This window comes from Carassius auratus, chromosome 40 (assembly GCF_003368295.1).
Source record: "Carassius auratus strain Wakin chromosome 40, ASM336829v1, whole genome shotgun sequence".
NCBI lineage: Eukaryota > Metazoa > Chordata > Actinopteri > Cypriniformes > Cyprinidae > Carassius > Carassius auratus.
The window spans coordinates 14,155,246-14,176,407 of record NC_039282.1 but is presented as its reverse complement, the minus strand read 5'-3'; the positions used below and the strand labels follow the sequence as shown (position 1 = coordinate 14,176,407).

Here is a 21,162-nt window from a genome sequence, read left to right as displayed (position 1 = left end):
TCTTCATGTCATTTACATGTATTAACACTTAGTTAATTAAAAATGTATTTAGTATTTATTAATATGGCTCATAAATTCTCCATGAAATGATGGTTATCATCAAAGGCTGACGCTGTCTGAAACATGTTATGTAACTGCAGCATCCAGTTTCTCAAATGCTGCCTTAAATTCATCACATCACGGTCCTTTGTACCATAATAATAAAGAGCATCTAACACCAACTACACCAAATAATAAAAAGCTTGATACGGCGGTTTGGCTGAAAGTCTCTACCACTATTAAGACTTATTCAAATATTTATGAAAACCACCTGGAAGGCATAACATTTGCATTGAGACAAAAGGTTATTGAGCTGGGGCACATTGTAAATGGTACCACAAAACTTCCAACAAATTCAAATTTAATGGTAACCTGCTGGAGAAGAAAAATGATGCAATATGTTCATGAGCTCAAGGCGGTGTTACAGCTGAGCAGCTTAGTCTTATTCAATGCTACATTAACTTTCCCATTTATGTGGCTTCTGTAAAATAGAAAGCCTGCGGCGTTCTGAAGTGTGTGTGTGTGTGTGTGTACTTTGCATATGTGTGTTAGCGTGTCCGCCTGAAAATGTATTTGTATTAGTTTGTTTGTGTGTGTCTTTGAGCATGAACGCACCCAGATTGGTTTTCTCCTTTCACTCTCCTTTTACTTTTACTTTACCTGCTACAACATGGGGATACATGAAAAATGAAAAGTGCGCCATATAATTGTTTTCACGTTTAGGCCTCAGAAAACACAAACGTTCCCATGATGCTTTGATTTTCACCATAATTGTTTTTGTGTGTGTCACAACTGCAGATGTTTATATGTTTTGATAAACACTACCAGAAAAGCAGCTGTGAACATTATTAGATAAATAAATAAATGCTCTTTGTTATGTAAAATCAAATAATACTGTATGTGAGGGACGGCGCACTGAAAGATGCAACGCTGCATAGCAATTCCTCTATGGCTGCTTGAGCTAAAAGCCAAATAAGCAGATCCGGCCTACGAATCTTCAGTTCGATCATACTTCATGCTTGCCTGATGATGAATGTCCCCTGTATTGAGTCAGCATCAGAAAATCAATACTTCTCAAATTGAAACAGTATAGGGTTGTATCGATCTGGGCTGCTAAATCAGAAAGAGAAGGCTTTGATAGGACGTTGCCAGACAGCTCTGAGCCCAGTAATGACACACTATCAATTTTGGCTTTACACTGATAAATCAAGTCGAAAATTGGATGTCAGGTTTTTTTCTTCAAGCTTTTCACTGTGGGAGTTATTTTCCCTTCCCTCTTCTGTTGACCTCTGACCTCCGTCAGTGAATTATAAAGTTCAGTCTTGTCAAAAGTGAGAAGCGTTGGGATTAATGATGGAAAAGAAATCTATGAAATTGAAAAATCATGAAGCCATTTATTTGCATGTCATTGGCCTGTTATCCGGCTCTCTGAATAAAGCGGATTATAGTCATAATCAATTAACTACATCAGAAATCTTTGATCTTTTCTCCCTGTACTCCTATTTTTAAGTTCATTCCAGTGTAATATAAATTATATTATTTGTTCTCATTAATAGGAAGAATATTAAAATATATGCTATAATATTTAAATATCTAATAATTTAATATCTAATTTTTTTCAATTAGGTTTGTTTGTTTGTTTGTTTATTTTAATATGGCATTCACAATCCTCCGTAATCATATCCATAATAACTATGCAAATAATTAAAAAATATATATTTATAATTATAATTTCTAAAGATCACAATCCTCCATAACCATGTTCATAATAAATTAACAATTATTTATTTAATTAAACACACACATATATATATATATATATATATATATATATATATATATATATATATATATATATATATTTAAAATTATACTATATGAATAAATATAAAATTATTTTGATATCACAGAAGTTACACACTTTTTAAAATGCACATAATGCAAAAATAAACATTTCAAACTGTTGTATTCTACATTGTACTGACATTAATTCATTATGTCACATCACGTAAGTGTCAGCAAGTTATAAAATTGTTAATTTATTTATTTATTAATTATTCGTCTTAACTTTTGGCGTGCCATTCACATAGTATGAGCACTTGAATAGTATGCTATTAAAAACATGGCCATAGTCTGTTTAAATGCTAATGCTAGCTCTGCAAAACACACTTCCCAAGCATCATGTCACACTGAATAAAGAATATGCCCACCGATTTTCAATCAGCATTTTTTGCCATGCAATGGCGCGTAGCTGACTATGCTTGGTGTCCAATAATACTACTTCCTAGTGTCCATTACCTGGAGTTAAATGTAGCTCTGAACAGTCGCTAATTGCTCTAGAATGGCTGTCTGTAACAAAAATGTAAAGTCAGTGGTCACAGTGGAAGGGCGTCCCGTTGTTGTGTTCATGCCCTTTGTCAACGTCAGCACTATGGCTGACAGCTGATCGAGGACCAGCACACCTGGACCACATCAGACCTTAACTTAATCTGACTTGGGTATTGATTGTCAACGGTTTCTCTTGTATAATTACTTTTTTTTTTTTTTTTTTTTTTTTTTTGCTGTTGACGGAAAGGAGGGAGAAAAGACTGAGCGTAATGGCATGTATTGATTTGTTGGAAGGTGGAGAATGAGGGAGGCACCATTTCCCTTGAATAACGGTGCGCAAGGTCTCTTGTTTGATGGATGGCAGGAGTCCGAAGCTGGATAATAACTTGGTGATAGAATGGAGCCTTCCAGTTACACACGGCTTGGTTAAGCAGTCTCACTGGGAGTGATTGAAAGGTTATCAATACTAATAACATCAATTGAAGGGAAATATATACAGCCTTTATTGGTTTTAGGCCCCCCAAATTTGGGATCTTCATCTGAATTGCATTGAATTACAGGAAATATGGAGCTAAAAATGAACAATCTGCCATTATTTACTCACCATCATGTCACCACATCAGCCAGGCTCTCATAAGAACCATAAAATAATCATAAAAGTATACAGTATTATTGCATTTAGTTCAAATAATATGAATATAACATACAGTAAAAACAATATGTTATATTATATTATATTATATATTGTATTATATTATATTATGTATTAAATAATAAAAAAAAAATTAAAATAGTGTTATTTGAATCCTATAAATCTTCAAAAAATCTTTGGTATTCCACTAGGAGTACTAATGAGAAAATAATGACTGGATTTTCATTTTTTGTCAACCTATTTCTTTAAGCTACTTAGGGAAAGCAGGAGAGAAGAGTGAATGTGATTCAAATGATCTTTGACATCTGAAGACTGATGGAGGATCTGTTGAAACGAATCTCAAACACACCCTTACCTGAGTGACCTTCCATTGCCATGTTTCACACTGTGTCCAGTCTTGAAATAAACAAGTCTACTATGCTAGTTTCCACCAAAGCTCCTTTTGTTACAAAACATTTGGGAAAATGAACCACCATTTGCAAGTTAGAAACTTTCACAATGACTGTTTCACTCACAAACCCCTCCGATTGTTTTTTGACCTACACAAAGTCACTTCCCCTTGGGCATGCTTGACCTCAGAGTTTGTGCTAATTATCTCTGGCAAGAGAGGGCTGTTGGAACGATCATCAATTTTAACAGAAAAGAGCGCCACTGCTAGAGTTTTCTCACTTGGTTGGCTTCGTCTTTGGTGAGAGATGGACGGTTTGCTGAAACAGGCGAGAAGGGATGTCTGACCTGTACTAGAACTCTGTCTCTCACACAGGCAGCCGCGTCTGTCTTCATCCAATGCAGTGACCTGCTGTGCAGGCCTTGCCAGTCTAAAGCCAAAGGGCTTTTTTTTGTTGATTCATCTACAGTACCTAATGAAGTTTCTATGGGAGCTTGTTTGTGCCACAGAATAAAAAAAATAAAAAGGTAAATGCCAAATTCAGATTTTTTGAAATTTTTTTATTGCGAGCTTATATCTAAAAAAAAAAATCTCAGAATTGCAAGTTATAAAATTGCAATCGTGAGTTTACAGGAACTGACTTTTTCTCAGAATTCTGTTTATCTTGCAACATCTGAGATGCAATTCCAATGAGGAGTACCGTCTTAAATGTATGATTGTAAAATCATATTAAATGATCTCTATCTTAGGATTTTCGCTGGCAAAACCCAAAGATCAAGTTTTATTCGTTTTAAGTAGTGCTAATACCCCCAGTTTCAAACAGACAGACGCATAGGGGGTAGAGAGTTGTCTTAACTTCATTGAAAGTGTTGAGTGTGTGTTTATCGTCATGAACATGGGCAATGGCAGCCATAACATCACAGAGCCAATGTGGCACAGAGGAAAGCCAGGCGACCCCCAAAATAGAGCAGTCACTGATTACCTCGATTTTAGTAATTATGCTCCATTTCTGTCCCCAATGGATGCATTTAATGAGAACATAATGGTGCCTTATTGAATTTCCCTACCATTCCCTTTCTCTTATGTGCCACAACAAGAGACTATCTGTTTTGACGTTAGTTCTAGATAATCATCATCGGCCTCATTGACCGTGATCATGACTGTATTCTTTTCCAAATCTGAATGGTTTGCCAGTAATTGGCTTTACAAGTCAAATTTGTTTTGTTTTATTTATATGTCATTGGACATAATCCTCTTTTTTAATGCCTATCAGTATTTTGTGTGCCATAATAAATATATTTCAATTCAATTTTAATTCCTTACAATTAATTGTAATTTTTTTTTTTATTGATTGAAAGCCCTGTTTTTCTGATATTATTATTATAAACTTGAAAATGCAATCATGAATGTACTGAATCCATAAATGCTTGTACGATAAATATCTATGGAAATATATACTACATAGTGAATGTAGCAGTGACCATGAGGGAAAAGAGACACTGATGCACATTGTCTAAAAACAAAACAAAAAAAACAATTCTGAACCGATTTCAAACCTCCTTCAAACGCGGTTTGGATTAAGATTGGGAGTTCATGTGGTGTTTTGCTGTCTGTATGAACAAGGCCTTATTCACAAAGACTCTGCTCAAAAGACCCAGGCTCTATTAGACCAAAGAGATTCAGAGCTGGTCAAAGATGTGTCTAGATGGAACAGTTGCACCACTGAATCCTCCCACTTAAATTAATCTTTGGAGATGTAGAATGAAGGTCTGCTTGGTTTGACCGCTCAAGCCCTGCAGAGCAGCACGGTAACAGGATAATCCATCTCATGAACCAGCATCCCATATATCCCCACAACACCAGTATAAAAGCCCAATAGATCATATCTGCAGCCAGGCTTTCCAAACAAAAACATAGCTATATATATATATATATTTTAAGATTAAATTGTTCTCCTTTCCCATTTTGCCATTTTAGACCGAATCATGGCTGTCATTTTTTATGGCCTTTCACAAACAATACATGCCTTATGGACACAAGGGTCTTAAATCTTATTCTCTCACTCTCTGAGGGTGTTTTTTTATTGTGTGGAAGAGAGACAGGGATACACAGTTTTTTACACCAGTCTTTTGTGATGCATTTAGAAAAAAAAATTACACCCAAAGCAGTAGTAAATAATGACTGGCACTCTGGTTGCCTGATAGTTTTGGTTATCAGTGCAGGGAAATTAGCTTTTAAAATGCAGTTGGAAATCCATTTGGGTGATTGATGGCCGATGTGACTAATAAATTTGAGCCGCTTTCGAGGAGGGCCGGCCCTCCACCATCCTTTATGCCTGTCATCATGAGCTGTGCGATTGGGAAAGTCGAGCGTGTCGGAAGCTAATTCCAGTGACTGATTACCATTCAGAAGAAACGGCTATCAGGATTCACTCTTTAATGTGAAGACCAGCGAGAATAGAGTAATATTTTCCATTCCTTTTTGAGATATAACACAATTAAGTAGCCTAATAGACACTGCGTTTATTTTCTAATAAAGACTCCTGCACAACAGCACCATTGCAAAATGTGCAAATTGCTCTAACAGTTAGTTCTGGTCAAATTTAATTGGCTGAATGGCGTTCTGTAAGCGATAATACAACATAAAAGAGACTTTTAAGCAATTGTTGGGTAGATAAAAATGCATAAGAGTTGGTTTGAAGGCGAGTCAATTTTGAAATAATTCACAAATACACTATCAATGCTAATGCAAACAATACCGGACAGAAAACAGTGAACTGAACACAACTTAGGTAGGCTGGCAAATGAAGATAATTAACTAGACACACCTGAACCAAATAAACGGGAGACAGAGCACATGCACATGGGGAAAGATAACACAACACACAGTACAGGGGTGTGACAGACTAAAATAAGTTGTAAAAGAGTACCGTATAGGTTCAAAATGTCCATGTGGCTAGAAGACCTCTCTTTTGAGCTGGACCACCCTGGGTGAGGAAACTCACATCATGGCAATTTTAGCACTGACTAAATCCAGCTCTACATGTTGACCGCAGGGTTTAACGTATCACTGGACCCTCATCCAATCCTGCGGAAACCACCACCAAAGTAAAAGCATATGCTTCAGGGGAAAAAGTGGATGAAGAAATGTAAACGGTGTCATCAAGCACCCTTCAGTCATTGTAATACTATGTGCTTGTCTAATCCCTTTATTAAGAAGAAAACAAAAATGTTTGGGCTTAAATCCGAATTGCGGTACACGGCCGAAATACCACTGTCAAACCAAATCCAAATAATCATGTGTGCTGTGGGAGGGGAAACTCGGAAATCTTCAAAGTGTACTCGGCACATGGATTTCTCCCGCGGCTGTCCTCTACTCAGCTTTGGATGTTATAATCGTAAATGGTAATCGGCTGGTTGCCTCGGTGGGATTTACATTTTTTCGCCCTCTAATCTTGCATTTACAATGTCATTTAGGTGACTTTGACCTCTCCGCCTCTTGACATCTTTGTCTGGCTCTCGAGGTGTATGACTGACAACAGACAATCCCCCGACAAAACGTTTTGCTTTCCATACCCCGGCGAGTGATGAACTTTTGGCATGCCACTCATGTATGCAAACAGGCTTTGTTTCCTACACACACACACACACACACACACACATTCTTGATTGATGTTAAACTGAGAGTGAGCACTCATGTTGCTGTCAGAGCTCGACTAAGTCCCTTGAGCCTCCTGATTTCTTGACATTTGTAGATACAATATTCACGCAACAAGAAGCAGCTTTTGTGATGTGATCCTGCTGTAACACTTTAATCTGTTTAGACTGCTTCAATATTATGGCAGAGTGGAGAGAGGCCCATTCAATACAATCCATAGCTTGGGGCAAACACCTCCGCAGGATCTGAGGATTTTTTTTTAATGGAATGGCTCTGCTTTGTGTTAAAGTGAGAATGTTGGCTTCTATTGTTATATACAAGTGAGTGAAATACTATTAATAGTGGGCAAACAAAGATTTTTTTTTTCTTCTTCATAGCTTTTGTGTCTCTCTATTTCTCTGTGTGTGTGTGTGTGTAATTATTATTAACTCAATTATTTTTTAAAGAATCTTCATAATGACTATTTATAGCAACTATAACATTTCAAACATTTTAAAAAATACATATTTTAAAATCAAACAATTTTTAACATTTAATCAAACTAATCATCCCCTCCATTTCTGCTATAAAATTCACCATGAAATGGAAATTCTAAATCTAAATTTTAAATGTGTGCTCTTCATTTTTGTTGTATTTTTTTAACCTTGTAGTTTTTAATCAAAATGTCAGAATTTGATCTGATGAAACGGCAAGATTGGAAATATCTATCGCTACTTCCATTATATTGGCATTATATGTACATACTACTCAATACACATTTTCAAACTGGTATGGTTTAGTTATAACGGAAAAAAAAGCATACAGTATATATTTGGACAAAACTAGAGCAAGTATATGATAGAATTTCTCAATTTGGCTGAGTTAGTCCTTTTTCCCCTACAAATTTTGCACAAATCAGTAAATTTTTATACAATATTCCTACAGATAGTTCTTTAACCTTTGTTTGTAAAATAGAAACCTAGACAAATGATTCATGTCATAGTTTTTGATGGAAATTAGTATATGGCTCAAAGTGAATGGTGTATTTCCCCATGAGTAGCTGGTAATGAAGACAAACCACATGTGGAATTTGTTGATTGTCCCATACCATGCTGTCATCTATCCCCCAATTAAACCAATCATCACTCTCTAAATCCTCTTTGGAGTTAATTAGCTGCAGTATCATTCGGTGCTGGAACGCTTTTCCTTTCTGTGCATTTTCCTTTCCCTCTCTCTCTCATTCCGTTTTGATGCCTTTGAAACATCTCCAGCTCGAGCGTGCTTGAAACGAGCTGCACTTAGTAACCTGACGCTGGTCCCTGCCCTTAATGGTTTGCATTAGCTGCAAGCAATAAAATTAGCCCAGGTCCCTGCTAATGTTGGAATAATCATTTACAAAGATGGTTACCACATGCTGTAGCCATTTCCCTCTCATTCCCCTTGCTCCCCTTTTTTCTCAGCCTCTCATTTTTTCCTTTTATATGGCCTTTAATTCGCTGTTATTAATAATGGATAAAAACGCAATTTTCTGCAGCTTGCTCCAGGGCCCTGGGAATCATTTCAATGAATATTTCAGCACGTTATTTTAATCACAGCTGCACATATGCAGAGGGAGGGGGGCCCTGTTTTATTGGCCTGGGGTGTGGCTACGGTGAGACCCCAGCATCATTAAAACCCCTCTTCGTCTGCATAGAGGGTCCTACCTCTGATTTACAAGACTTGTTAAAAAACACAGTAAAAGGAGGCAAGCTGCACCATTGATACTTGTAATTTGATAAAGTGTTTGTTAATGGGTCTTGAATCCCGAGGGGTTCTCGTGCAAACGCATATCTGGGTTTCTGGAGTGTTAATGAACTTCATGAATTAGCTATATTTGACCAGACATCATTTGGTTTTCCCAGTCATGTGTAACCTTTGGTTTGGGTACCCTCCAAACTGCAATTCTCCATAGCATTGTATGTAGAGTATTACGCTGCTAAATAAATGTAATGCTTTCTTTGTGTGTGTCTGTGAAAGCACATTTCTCCCATACAAAGGAAAAACAAATTATGCTTTGCTAAACCCTAATTATGTTATTATAAGAAGTCATGATTATAAGATAAAAAGTATTATGAAACACTAAGTCTTAATTTTGACAAAAATTGAAATTGTGACAAAGACAACTGTGCGAGTAATAATAATGACAAAGTCAGATTTTTATTAGGTAATGAATTTTATTTCATAATTAGGACTGTTATCGACATTTTGTCTTATAATATACTATAATATCTTTGCATCTTTCTCGTTTTTGTATCATTTAATAATTACACTATTTAATTATTTCCTAATTTCCCCTTTTCATGTAGGAACTTAGTATCTCATAAGTTTACCTTTTTATGAATTCTTATAACCTTGTTGTATTTTTTGCGAAATGTGTAATAATATAAAAATGTGCCAAAGTATGATGTGCCCTGCAATAAGCTGTATTATACTCTGTGCTTAATTTTTTTTCATTTTAGCTTTCCAACTTTTTTTTTTTTCTGATTCCTAACAGGAGTTCCTGTCTTTTCCCTTTTTCCAGTCAGCTGCATGACTTCTGGCGTCTGGATTTCTGGGAGGATGACCTCCGGAGGAGGCGGAGATTCATCCGAAACCCTTTTGGTTCCACCCACTTGGACATCACGTGCAAATCGCTGGAGGAATACGGTCAGTAATTCTGCCAACAGCCAATCAAAAATGCTGCTGGACTCTGTCAGTCTAGCTCATTTTCCCAAATTGCGTTCATTTCATACAATGACATCATTGTTCACCAAATCGGATTCACATATGTGAATTAGAAAGCCTCCAATCAACTCTTGGACGCAACTAATATTCTCGGAGCTGAGAAAGAGTTAGTTGTCAGCTTTATAGGTTTTATATTTATGAGACTTGTTAATTGAACATGGCAAGAGGGCTTTATGGTAGGTTTTTATTCTCTAATAGCACACATTGTTGAGAGGAAAATTGCGCAGGTTTTTTTTTTTTTTATACTGTTTCTGCCTTTTACACTCAAACATTTTTCCTCATTGACCCATTTGATCCTGCAGCGTTGCCCACCCCATGGCTGACGATTTGGCTCTGTGTCTCACAACAGAGTCTTTAAAGAGAAACGGTTCAATACTATTAACCACTGCGAGCGCTTCTCCTCCAGGAATCAAGCTGAAGATACAAGGGGGAGTTCATTAACCGAACATGGGCAAATCCACAATTGAACCTTTGATATTAGCTCATACGTAGAGTCATATGAGAGTGTTATTTGACAGCATGTTTTGATAGAATGCTGCTAACGGCCACCTGGGATGATACTGGGATCATTGCACTTTTAGTGTAATGAAATACATTTTGGAATGCATATGTCGTTTTAAAGAGTGTTCTTTGACTTGTGATGCTTTAATATTGTGTCTATCTACATGTCTGGCCTTTTGTGCTCAACTGTTTTGAGGCCGTGTCAGATGGTCTGTGTGTCAGAGCCAGAACACACACATGCACACTCGTACATACACATGCCAGCTGTTCCTTGACCTGCTGGTGGCCCTTGCTCATGTCACAACAGACTTTTTCCCCCCACTAATTCATTTCGCCACCATATCAAATCCACACTGTCTTTTCAAACGTATTACCCAGTATATCTCCTGCATTTCTTCAGAAGCCCACACCACTGCAGTATTCCTCTGCCCCGGCTTCTTTTTCTGCCTGTCCTTGGTAAGTTGTCAGTGCGTCTCTGTGGACCCGCAGTCTAGTGTCTGGGGCCGCTGTGATTGAGAACTTGTTGAGGTCCCCAGGCTTCTACCAGTCCTTAATGAGTGGAATAATGCATAAGATTGTCATGTGAAAGGGATCGCCTGTAGTCAGATGTTACCCCCACAATGCCATAGAGAGAGCCTGAGAGAGAGTGAGAGCACAGAACAACTTCTCTATATCGGTTTTATAGAAACGGAGGGACTATTTCCTTAACCAGCAGAACAGTGCTAAGCTTTTGAGCTAAATATTAGCTTATAAATGCAATGGACTTAAATAAAAACATAAAAAATAAACGAAACAGGTGAAAGAAATTATGAAGTTTATATTTTTACTAAAAATAAAATATAAAAAAATAAATAAATGATTTCAAAATAAATATAATAATGTTCTTTTTTATTTGATGTTATTCATTTAGTTCATTGTATTTAAAAGCACTCTTATTTATTCACTATAATGAAAACTATATGTAACACTGTACATTGCATAGGATATATCAATCATACTTTTCAGAAGCTGTAAAAGTCAGTAGCTGTGTGCTCTGCTGAGCTGGCAGTAGTAGAGGTTTTCAGCTGCTTTTGTGACTGGCGGCCGAGGTAAGTTGAGTTAACGTAGGTGATTTGAATGAATTAACTGTTAAGGGTGCATATAAGTTTCCATTATTTTTGCCAGAAACCAAAGAGATTGAAAAATGCCTGCTCTCAGATGTCAGAACACTGGCAGTTGACAGCAGTCACTGCATATGGGGCTTGTTTTTATTAACATTGACATATTTTCATAGAGCTTGTCTGCATTAGAACATATGCAGCACTTTAGCAATATTTCACATATCTTTTTTATTTTTTTTTTTTGCAAAATGACATGGGTGGACATGATATATGTGTTGTAACGAAAAATGTTGTAACTACTCTAGAAACAACACCATTATATTTGATTCATGGTAATTTAATGTATTTTCTGTGGCTGTAATATGATCTGCAATCACTAAAAATAGAGGAACAGGTAATGGGACCACAAACGGCTGACTATATCAAGATTCAAGATTCAAGTAGAGAAGTAGATAAGTAGAGCTGCTAAAATCATCAAAGACTTCACCCACCCCAGTAACCATCTTTTCACTTTGCTGCCATCTGGTAAGCGCTACCGTAGCCTGATGGCAAAAACCGAGAGACTCAGGAGGAGTTTCTTCCCCCAGCCCATCAGGCTCCTAAACTCAAAACCAGCCTCTTAACATCCTCATGCCTCCACTTAATGTTCCCTTTTTTCAGTAAGATATTCATCATTCACTACCTCACATAGACACACTGACAGTGTCACCCTGTTTGCACATTTGCTTCTTGTACATTCCTGTGTATCTTAAGATTTAAGACTACAGTAAAATGCACATATGCACATTGTACATCCCTGTATATCTTAATATTTAAGTCTACAGTTTACTTTCATGTACATTATTTTGCGTTCTATATTTAATTCTACAATATACATCTTTTTTATATTTTATTCTTATATTTTTATTGTTTACTTTTATTTCATATATCTTGAAAATAGAGGAACAGGTAATGGGACCACAAAGCTTAAACCATCCTGCTCTGTGCCTCACTCCCAGACACCTTTGCATGTGTCTGTGGGAAACTTTGCTTTAAAATAGCTCAGTTTAGTCTATTGGCCATGCGGACAAAATAGTGAGCGTGCTATTGATACTGTACCTTCCCCCTTATTCACGAGTGGCCGAGTATAATGTTAGCTGATTGGAATTGGGCAAGCATGAAATGGAAGTCAGGTTAATATTGATCCTGCTCTTTAACAGTCTGTTCTGCCTCCGGGTGTCCTTGCAGTCTCATTTTCAGGTGAGCAGCTCTGCCCTGACCCAATGACCCTCTCTGGACACAGATCTTTATAGCTTGTAATAAGAGAAAGAGTGAAAGAGAGTGAGAAGAAGGGCGAACATAAGAGACGTGTGATCTTTCAATAAAAATGTTATAGAAGTAAATCGACAAAAGTATGCTGACTGTTTGCTTAAGAAATTCAAATGTAAGGTGGCAAAATGTCTTAAATCTCTGCTGGTACCCTGATTATTTTTAAGAAAACAAGGGGACGGATCAAAATTATTTTGTGTTATAATTAACATTATACCACTTCTGATTCATTTGCATGTGAAAGACCAGTCAAATTCGCCCAAATATTTGAACACACAGGCATTCTAATTCTAAATCTCTGGAGCTGTCTGCGAAATTCTGTGCATATAGATTCCAGGTGGGCCTTGTAATCAGCCATATTGGTTCTGTATGTGTGATACCAAATGCTTCTCAAATGAGTAAAACCATAACAAAAACGTTGCATGGGTCTCCAGTTTCACTTTATGAACTTGGGTTTCTTTTTCCAGAGCTGACTGCAGAATTCCTGGCATTTGATCGACGAGCACAGCAAGCCCGCTTTGCCACTTTGTTTGTGTGCGAATGCACTTATGGCACATGTGCAACATTTTGTTTGAGTTAATATAGATCAGTCAACTGCAGAGGCATACGTCTACACGTCACACAATCTCTTTTTCCGTCTTAGTACACTGTGTATTTTTACAAAAGGCATCTCATCTGTCAATTCCAGAATGGTAAGATACATCAGATGGAATTACTGCTTTATGGAATATAATGTCATTCTTTATATGTTGTTGTTCTTTCAAGGCTACAAGTATGCATTACTCAAGTGGGGCAATAAGAGTGCAAGGCAAATACTCTAGAGCTAAAACCATAAATAAGACATGGACTCTGAGCAACAATAACCAACCAAATGAAGGCCTATTTGAAGCCTTTTAGTTCATCTGAAAAACTTGAACAGTAAAACTACCGAGAACTTAAATATTTCCACCTTGGGAGCTGCTTTCACAAACTGTAAAATTTCCTTTGCCACAATAAATGCCAAAAATATTTATTTTTTTTACGTTTGATGTGACTTTTGAAAGAAAAAGGCCATGTAAAGAGACCTGTGTGTTGAAGAAGTCTCATAGTGATGGAGTGACATAATTGAGTTGCAAACTAGAATCTTTTTTTTTTCTTTCATTTTTCAAAGCCTTCAAAATCCCAAGCTACTCAGCTCTCCTTGCATTTATCATGTAACAGTTTTGCACCGCTGAAGGTGCTATTTTGAGCCCACTTTAAATATTTGGTTTCCATCATATTGTGCTAGCCATTGGATATAAGTTTAGAGCTACAGCTACATTTTGATTTGTTTGTTATTCTATACATATGTCAGTCAGTCAATGACAGGTCCCCCGTCCCCCAGCTGTATGGATCAGATCCAAGCTTTTAGCAAACCACCACGACTGGCATACCAGCCATCACCTGGTCTTTCTCAACCCTGCTGCTTCATGCCAAATTTGTGCCCTGGGTAACATAAACCCTCTGATGGCAGAGCGGGTAAGCTATGCTGGGCTTGAATAGCCTCACTATTGACCGTGCTGGCTCACAGGAGTCCAGTGAGCGAGCTTCGGGGGTGCCGATAAACGAGGTGGTTGACAATACAAGTGAGGGGTCCTTTCGAGTCCCTGGGGAGGTCTGAATGTAGTGATCTCGAGTTCCCATCAAGCCTCATTCCTAAGACTGACAAATGATCGTCTATGTTACTAGATATCTTATATATGTGGCCATGTAGGCTTTCTATCAAAGGCTTGCCATTTAAGACAAAAAACAGGAAGCTTCTGTACCGTTGTCATTTCTCAAAATAGGATCATGCATCACTGTGTTCCAGAACCTAGTAAGCTTTTGTAGGCAAGATACATAGCACTCCCAATGTGAAGCATGTTCCAAAAGGTAGGAACATAATTATAGCCATGTTCCTAACTTAACTTTAAGTGGCAGCACTGCATGTATTTTTATTTTGTTATTTTTTTTGCACAGAAGATGATGCCAGAATCCATTACCGTGTGTTGGGTAGGAAAAAAGATGACGCAGAAGAATTCTATATTCATTAAAAAAAAAAAATTGACACAGAATGAGAGCTCAAACAGCTAATAAAAACATTGCAATAATCCACAACATGACTCTAGTATATCAATTAAAACTGTTTGGAGGGAAAAGCTGCATTTTTGTTTTAAATAAATCCAGAATTAAGAGATTTATTTTAATATATTCACATAATTTTTTTCCAACTAAAATACGAGTCCTCTATCCATAATACTGCTTTTGCCAAAAAAAAAAAAAAAAAAAGTAATCTCATCTGAATCAGGAGAGAAGGATGCACAGACCAAGCACTGTTTACAAGCAAAAACAGACTGAAACGGTTGTAAACAAATGTGCTGGTGGATTTTGATGTGAAAGGACAACATTGGAATGACTATGAATGTAAGATGTTATTTAATAGTCTGTGATATTTTTATCGGCTGTTTGGACTTTCATTCTGACGGCACCCATTTACTGCAGAGGATCCATTAGTGAGAAAGTGACGCAATGCTACATTTCTCCAAATTTGTTCTAATGAAGAAACAAACTCATCCAAATCCTGAATGGCCTGAAGGTGAGTACATTTTCAGAAAATGTTTATTTTGTGACCATATATGTGGACATCATTGAAAAATTACGTTTTGATCTATGTTTTGCATATATGACAATTAATTGTGAACACAAATAGCCTGGTGGTTGTGCTATTGGCACGAATAGATGACCATAATGGTATAGTAATGAGCGCACGTTGATTAATGTTAATCTTTGATACAATGCATTATCCAGTTGTTTAGTTAATATTCAACCCCTTTTCCATTTGGAGTATTCATTCTTTGTGATATAAAATTGACTCATTGTGAACATGGAATGACATATGAGTGTCAATGATGTTTGTAGCTGTTACTAGGGACTACATCTACAATTTAGCAACAAATACAACAAATGAAGATTTGCAGTGAACAGGTCTAAGTGGGAATTTATATTTATTCATTTTGATTTCCTTCTTGTGGCTTCTTGTGTAAAACATTCTAAAGCTAAATATTTGTTTGTTTGTTTGTTTTTTGTTTTTACTTTTCCCCTCTCAAACTTTCTCCATTTTCTCAGGATCATTTTCTTGTCAAAATCCGCCTGGTTTATTTTGTCTGCATTGCACTGAGGTCCTAAGCTTTAACTTGCCAGTCAAGACTGGAGCTCAGCTCCATCAGCTCTCCCTGCTTTAATGCAGGCGTAATGACGGTTTACAGAATTACAGTCTTAAGTTTCCCTCCATCTGCTTTGATCCATGACCGCTCGCTGGCTCTGTGCCTCTAAATGTTACACGCTCCCTTTTCCAAAAAGCGGTCCCACTTCTTCCTTGGCTCTGATGAAAGCTCCTGAGATATGAGACAGAGCAGGAAGCCCGCTGTGTTATTTTATTTATTTTTTTCCCCTCTCTCTCCTTCTCTTTTTCCTTCTTCATCTGTGTAGTGGTGTTGACAGCATTCGAACGTGACCGCTCTGAGACAAGGTACATGAACCCCAAGGGAGTGTAGGGAACATTTTAAACACTGCACTGAAAAGAAACGTTGAAAGAGTGTCAGACACTTTCTATTTCTGATAAGTGTTTCTTATTTGCTTTTTTCCCCACAGAATTTCTCTGTTCTGGTGTCTCAGGCAAATCTGACCTTACACAAAATGAATCAAGTGACGTGTGTCAGGCCTTACTGCCATTTTTCTCTTTTCTTTAGTAATTAAAGCTGCAGAATTAATATTTTTCTTTTCAATACAAAAGTGGCTACACACTTTTTTTTTTGCATAATTTTTCTTTTTGCCTCTGATAAGACTGTTTGATGGGCTTTGGTGGTATCTGCAGTCGCTTAATTGTGCTGCTGGGTTAAATCTTGTTTTTGTTCATATTTAAAGAGTAGATTTCATTATGCCTAATGAACTTGGAAATGTAGACGGGTCTACATATGCTTCATCATGAGTTAATTTAAGGGAGAATTATAGAGTCTTAAAGCATTATAGTTTTCCTGTGGTTCCAGTCAGGATATTGACATAAAAAGTGTTACACAATTTGACATCATTGCTGATATTCACGCCAGACTGAGTTTGTTCATATAGCAATACATTCCAGAAAAAAAGATGCTAATGCCTTTTTACTCAAAACTGAGGTCTCCAAACTCAGTCCTGGAGGGCCAGTGTCCTGCAGAGTTTTGCTCCAACCCTAATCAAACACACCTGATCCAGCCGATAAAGGTCTTACTAAACTTCCAGGCAGGTGTGTTGAGGCCAGTTGGAGCTAAACTCTGCAGGATACCGGCCTTCCAGTACCAAGTTTGGTGACCACTGACACAAAGGATGTTAACTGTAATAATAATGATAAAGTTCTCAAATAGTTCTAAAAATCTGTTTAAATTTAAATTAATATCAGATTCCAGACCACAACTGTAACTTTAACGGCACAGAGAAACAATATAATTGGAATCCCTTTCAGAATTTTTTTTTTCCAGCTGATGAATGAATAAAACATCAGCCAATCAGAATTCATCCTACATTAAAGAGTGCACACATTAAAAGCGGCAGACAGCAAAACTGCAGCACATGCGTATAATAAACAGAATGTTATTGTGTGGTTGTAGGTGCAATTGTAGGTATATTTTTATAGTTATCTTTATCGTTATAGTTTTTTTAATGGGTTTTTGAAATAAAATAAGTTCCTATATTGCTTGGCAACCACAATATTTATCTGTATACAGTATATATATATATATATATATATATATATATATATATATATATATATATATATATATATATATATATATATACACACACACACACAGTATACACACACAGTATAATCTTTAATGTATGTATTTGTATAGGTGTTTTAATGTACTTTTTATGCCATGCAATTCTCAAATTTGCTTGAGTACACCAGTGTTCAAACTGAGTGGGGGTGGGGGGGTTATGGGCTAAATACTGAATACTGCGTGATTCAGTATAATAAAATGCATTCATTTAGAATGCTCCCAAACTTCAAGATATGGGGGCAGAAAATGTATATATTTTCATCATTTCATATACTTTATCAATATTACACCAACAGTAATTTTTTTTTTCAAAAATCATTATAAAATATCGATTTTATACAACAGATCAACGTACAAGAAGTTAATATTAGGAGGCTTACGTTTTAGACCCCATATTGCCTATTTCGCCAACAAAAATGCTTCCAATCAAAGCCACAGCACTGTTTTGTGCTTCTGAAAAAAATCCTGAATGAATCAATCATATAAATGATGCAGATAAATCGCAATAACTAACTTATTAACAGTGACTTGAATTTCACATTTTAAAGTAGCTTTATATATATATATTTTATAGTTTTAAATATAAGTATTCAACGTTTTAAGATTAAAATATCAAAACTTTATTTATGCATTTTTAACTGCAGGTTAAAGCATTCATGCCTTGCATTAAACAGTTTGTAAATTCATCTAAATGACACTTCAGATGCAGCTTCTGTGTTTCCTCTGCATTGCAAGAATTTTGTTGATAATGATTTTATTTGTTGGTAACAGCCCCAAATTACTTATTGTAATTGACTTTACTGATGACTTTATTGAGAAAAAAAAGACTTTACAAATGTAAAAATGCCCATAAAGGGTAAAAAGCATTTTAAACTTGGTAAATATTAATTTATGTCATTGCTGTGAACTGACCACCACACAGAATCAGCTGTCCATGGCAGTCCTGCAGCGCAACACACTTCTGCAAAATATCGTCTGATTATCGATCTTTATCAATAAAATCCCAGAAAATATAGAGATATCATTTTTTGTCAACATCGCACATCCCTAGTGTGATATTAGATATTTAATTCTTCTTTGCTTAGTGATTGTTTGGTACACCTAATTCACTGATCATCCTAAAATAATCTCAACTCTTAGAACTAGGTTTTCTCAATGATAACAGGAACTAGACAAAAAATGCATTATATGAATATAGAGTTTTATTTAATTTTATAATTATTATAATTTTATTTATTTTTTGTTGGGGAGGAGGGGGGGGGGGGGGGTTGGAGGAACAACAAGAGCTTTGACACAGTTCGAAAACTGAAGTACACACTTTGTCTGTTTTCAACATCCTTGTCTCCCTGCAGGCCCTCAGGAAGACGAGGCCCTGAGAGGGAGGAAGGCCTTCCGTGGCCAGGCTTTGGTCAGCCAGAATCCTGAGACAGAGCTGATGCTCGAGGGGGACGATGACGCTGTCAGTCTACTGCAGGAGAAAGAGGTGGACAACTTGGCAGGTGAGTCAACCTATACACAATAAACAGTGCAATCTGTATGGAAGAGACGGTTCTCCGTTCAGCATGCATCAGCTCCATGACGTTCCTTCAGTCCTCAGGTTTAAAGGTTCTATGTGCCACATGAGTTTGGATAAATCATTTTTAGACATAATTTGTTATATTATTGAAATGATAAAGTTGTATTCAACCATACCTGTAGGTTTGCCTGAACAGCAAAATCCTGCCAAAAGCACTTAATCTGAAATGTCTGCATAATTCCACACTGGGTAGCATTTATTTATTTAGACATAGCTTAAGCATGGCATTTTGTCAGAACGACAGAATTTGACATAGAACAGATAGATAAATATATCTTACCTTTCGATCTAGAGGCAGACCAGTGTAGTTAGTGTGGCTGCTTTGCGTTTGGACTATGTTTACGTTTTTCTGGAAGTGTGTATAGGGTTAACCATTGATCTGGACAGTGTTACTTTTTTTTTTCTTTTTTTGCTGAATGTGTATTTATTTATTTTTTAAGTCTATAGTAAAACAATATTTTAAATAGGTCTTTCTCTTCTATTTTTTCTCACAGCAAATTTCTGTCCCCGGATTTTTATTTGCAGAGGCAAGTTTGGCTATTTAAAGACAGATTAACACTTCAAGAACCACAAATATTACATTAAATCAAATTAATTAAATATCATTATTAAAGAATTGATTCTGAACAACAATCAGGGCTGCGTTTCCCAAAAGCATCGTAAGCCTAAGTTGATCGTAAAAACGATCGTACGATTGATCTTAATATTACGGTCTGTTTCCCAAAAGCATCGTAGCTTAAGTAGCACTTGAAAATCTTCGTAGATCTACGAGTGCTCTGGAGTAATCGTACATCCCCAAGTGCATTGTAAGAAGACAGATTTATGAGGACACCTGCAGGACAACCGGCAGATTACACTTTTATCTAGATTTAACACACTGCAACGCCAGTAATATAATAATATTTTGATTGTACTTTATTGTACACTTTATTGTACTCGTTTATTGTTTACATGAATTTATAAATGAAATAAATAAAAAAGGGGAAAACAAGATGAAAAAAAAACACATCTTTGTTTTTCTCTATCTCCTCTAAGAGGACATTAATTTCATCCTTTTGAAAGGTATCTTTTTTTTTTTTTTTTTTTTTTTCTCAGCCATTTTGTCAGTGTCTCCGCCTGTATGTAGGTGCTTTATATAGACTTGATTGTATTGATTGGTAATCCAAAACAGATGACAATTATTAGGTTAAACGTTCAGAATACGATTCCATATAAGGTTACATTTTAGCACTTCGCGAATGGACAGCGACTCCTAAGTAGCACGTAGAGCGCGTTCTCGCGCGTTCATGTTAAGTGCATTTTTGGGAAACGCTCGTGGAATTGCTGCGAGCGTTCGTAAGTTTGCACGTAGAAAACGCTCTTAAGAGCTAAGATACATCGTTATCGGGAAACCCGGCCCAGGATGCAATCAAGATCAATATAGATGATTTAATTGTTTAAAGTTTCATACCTTTCCAAATTACTACTGCTAATATTGAGTTGTCGAAACTAACCTCATGTTTAATATATTTGGAGGATAATTCATTTTTAATCCAGGATTTTTCCTTTGTAACTAAAATTGTCTAATGATTATTTTATTTTGTTTTATTTATTTTAGTTTGAGGAATAATTTTCTAAAAATCACTTAAATTTCCATTATTCCCAGCAACTCTAATATCAGAATGACTTCTATTTTTTATCAGCTCTACGCTGGAAGATGTTATATGTGATTTATGTATAGTGAATGTGTAGATGACATGTTATTAATAATAGCCTGAATAATCAATGCCCCACTCGCTCTGCAGACCTTCATTAGTCACTGAAGGTTAAAAATGAGTGGTGAGAGATAAATGCATCTGTAGAATATCCAATGCCATAATTAATCTTTATATTTTCTTTGCTATCTGAAGTGTTATGTAATGCTCAGTCCTATATGCATACCTTATCATGTTATTAAAGCTCCATACAAACTGTTCAAACTCATTCACAATTTATAAGCAGATCTGTATGCCAATCTAGGTGTTTTTTTCTTCTTTCAGTGTTTTGGACTCATGAATTCATTCATCAGATCTAAATCA

General features: G+C 36.4%; 1 protein-coding gene across 1 annotated transcript in view; it reads left to right on the top strand.

Annotated features, from left to right (window-relative positions):
• The window catches only part of LOC113058655 (neurobeachin-like), a 220,543-nt gene that overhangs the window by 123,141 nt on the left and 76,240 nt on the right, over window positions 1-21,162 (top strand). Inside the window, exons 37-38 of the mRNA XM_026226760.1 lie at window positions 9,604-9,728; window positions 18,882-19,028. Of these exons, the coding sequence (XP_026082545.1) occupies window positions 9,604-9,728; window positions 18,882-19,028 (272 nt within the window). The remainder of the gene's footprint in view (window positions 1-9,603; window positions 9,729-18,881; window positions 19,029-21,162) is intronic.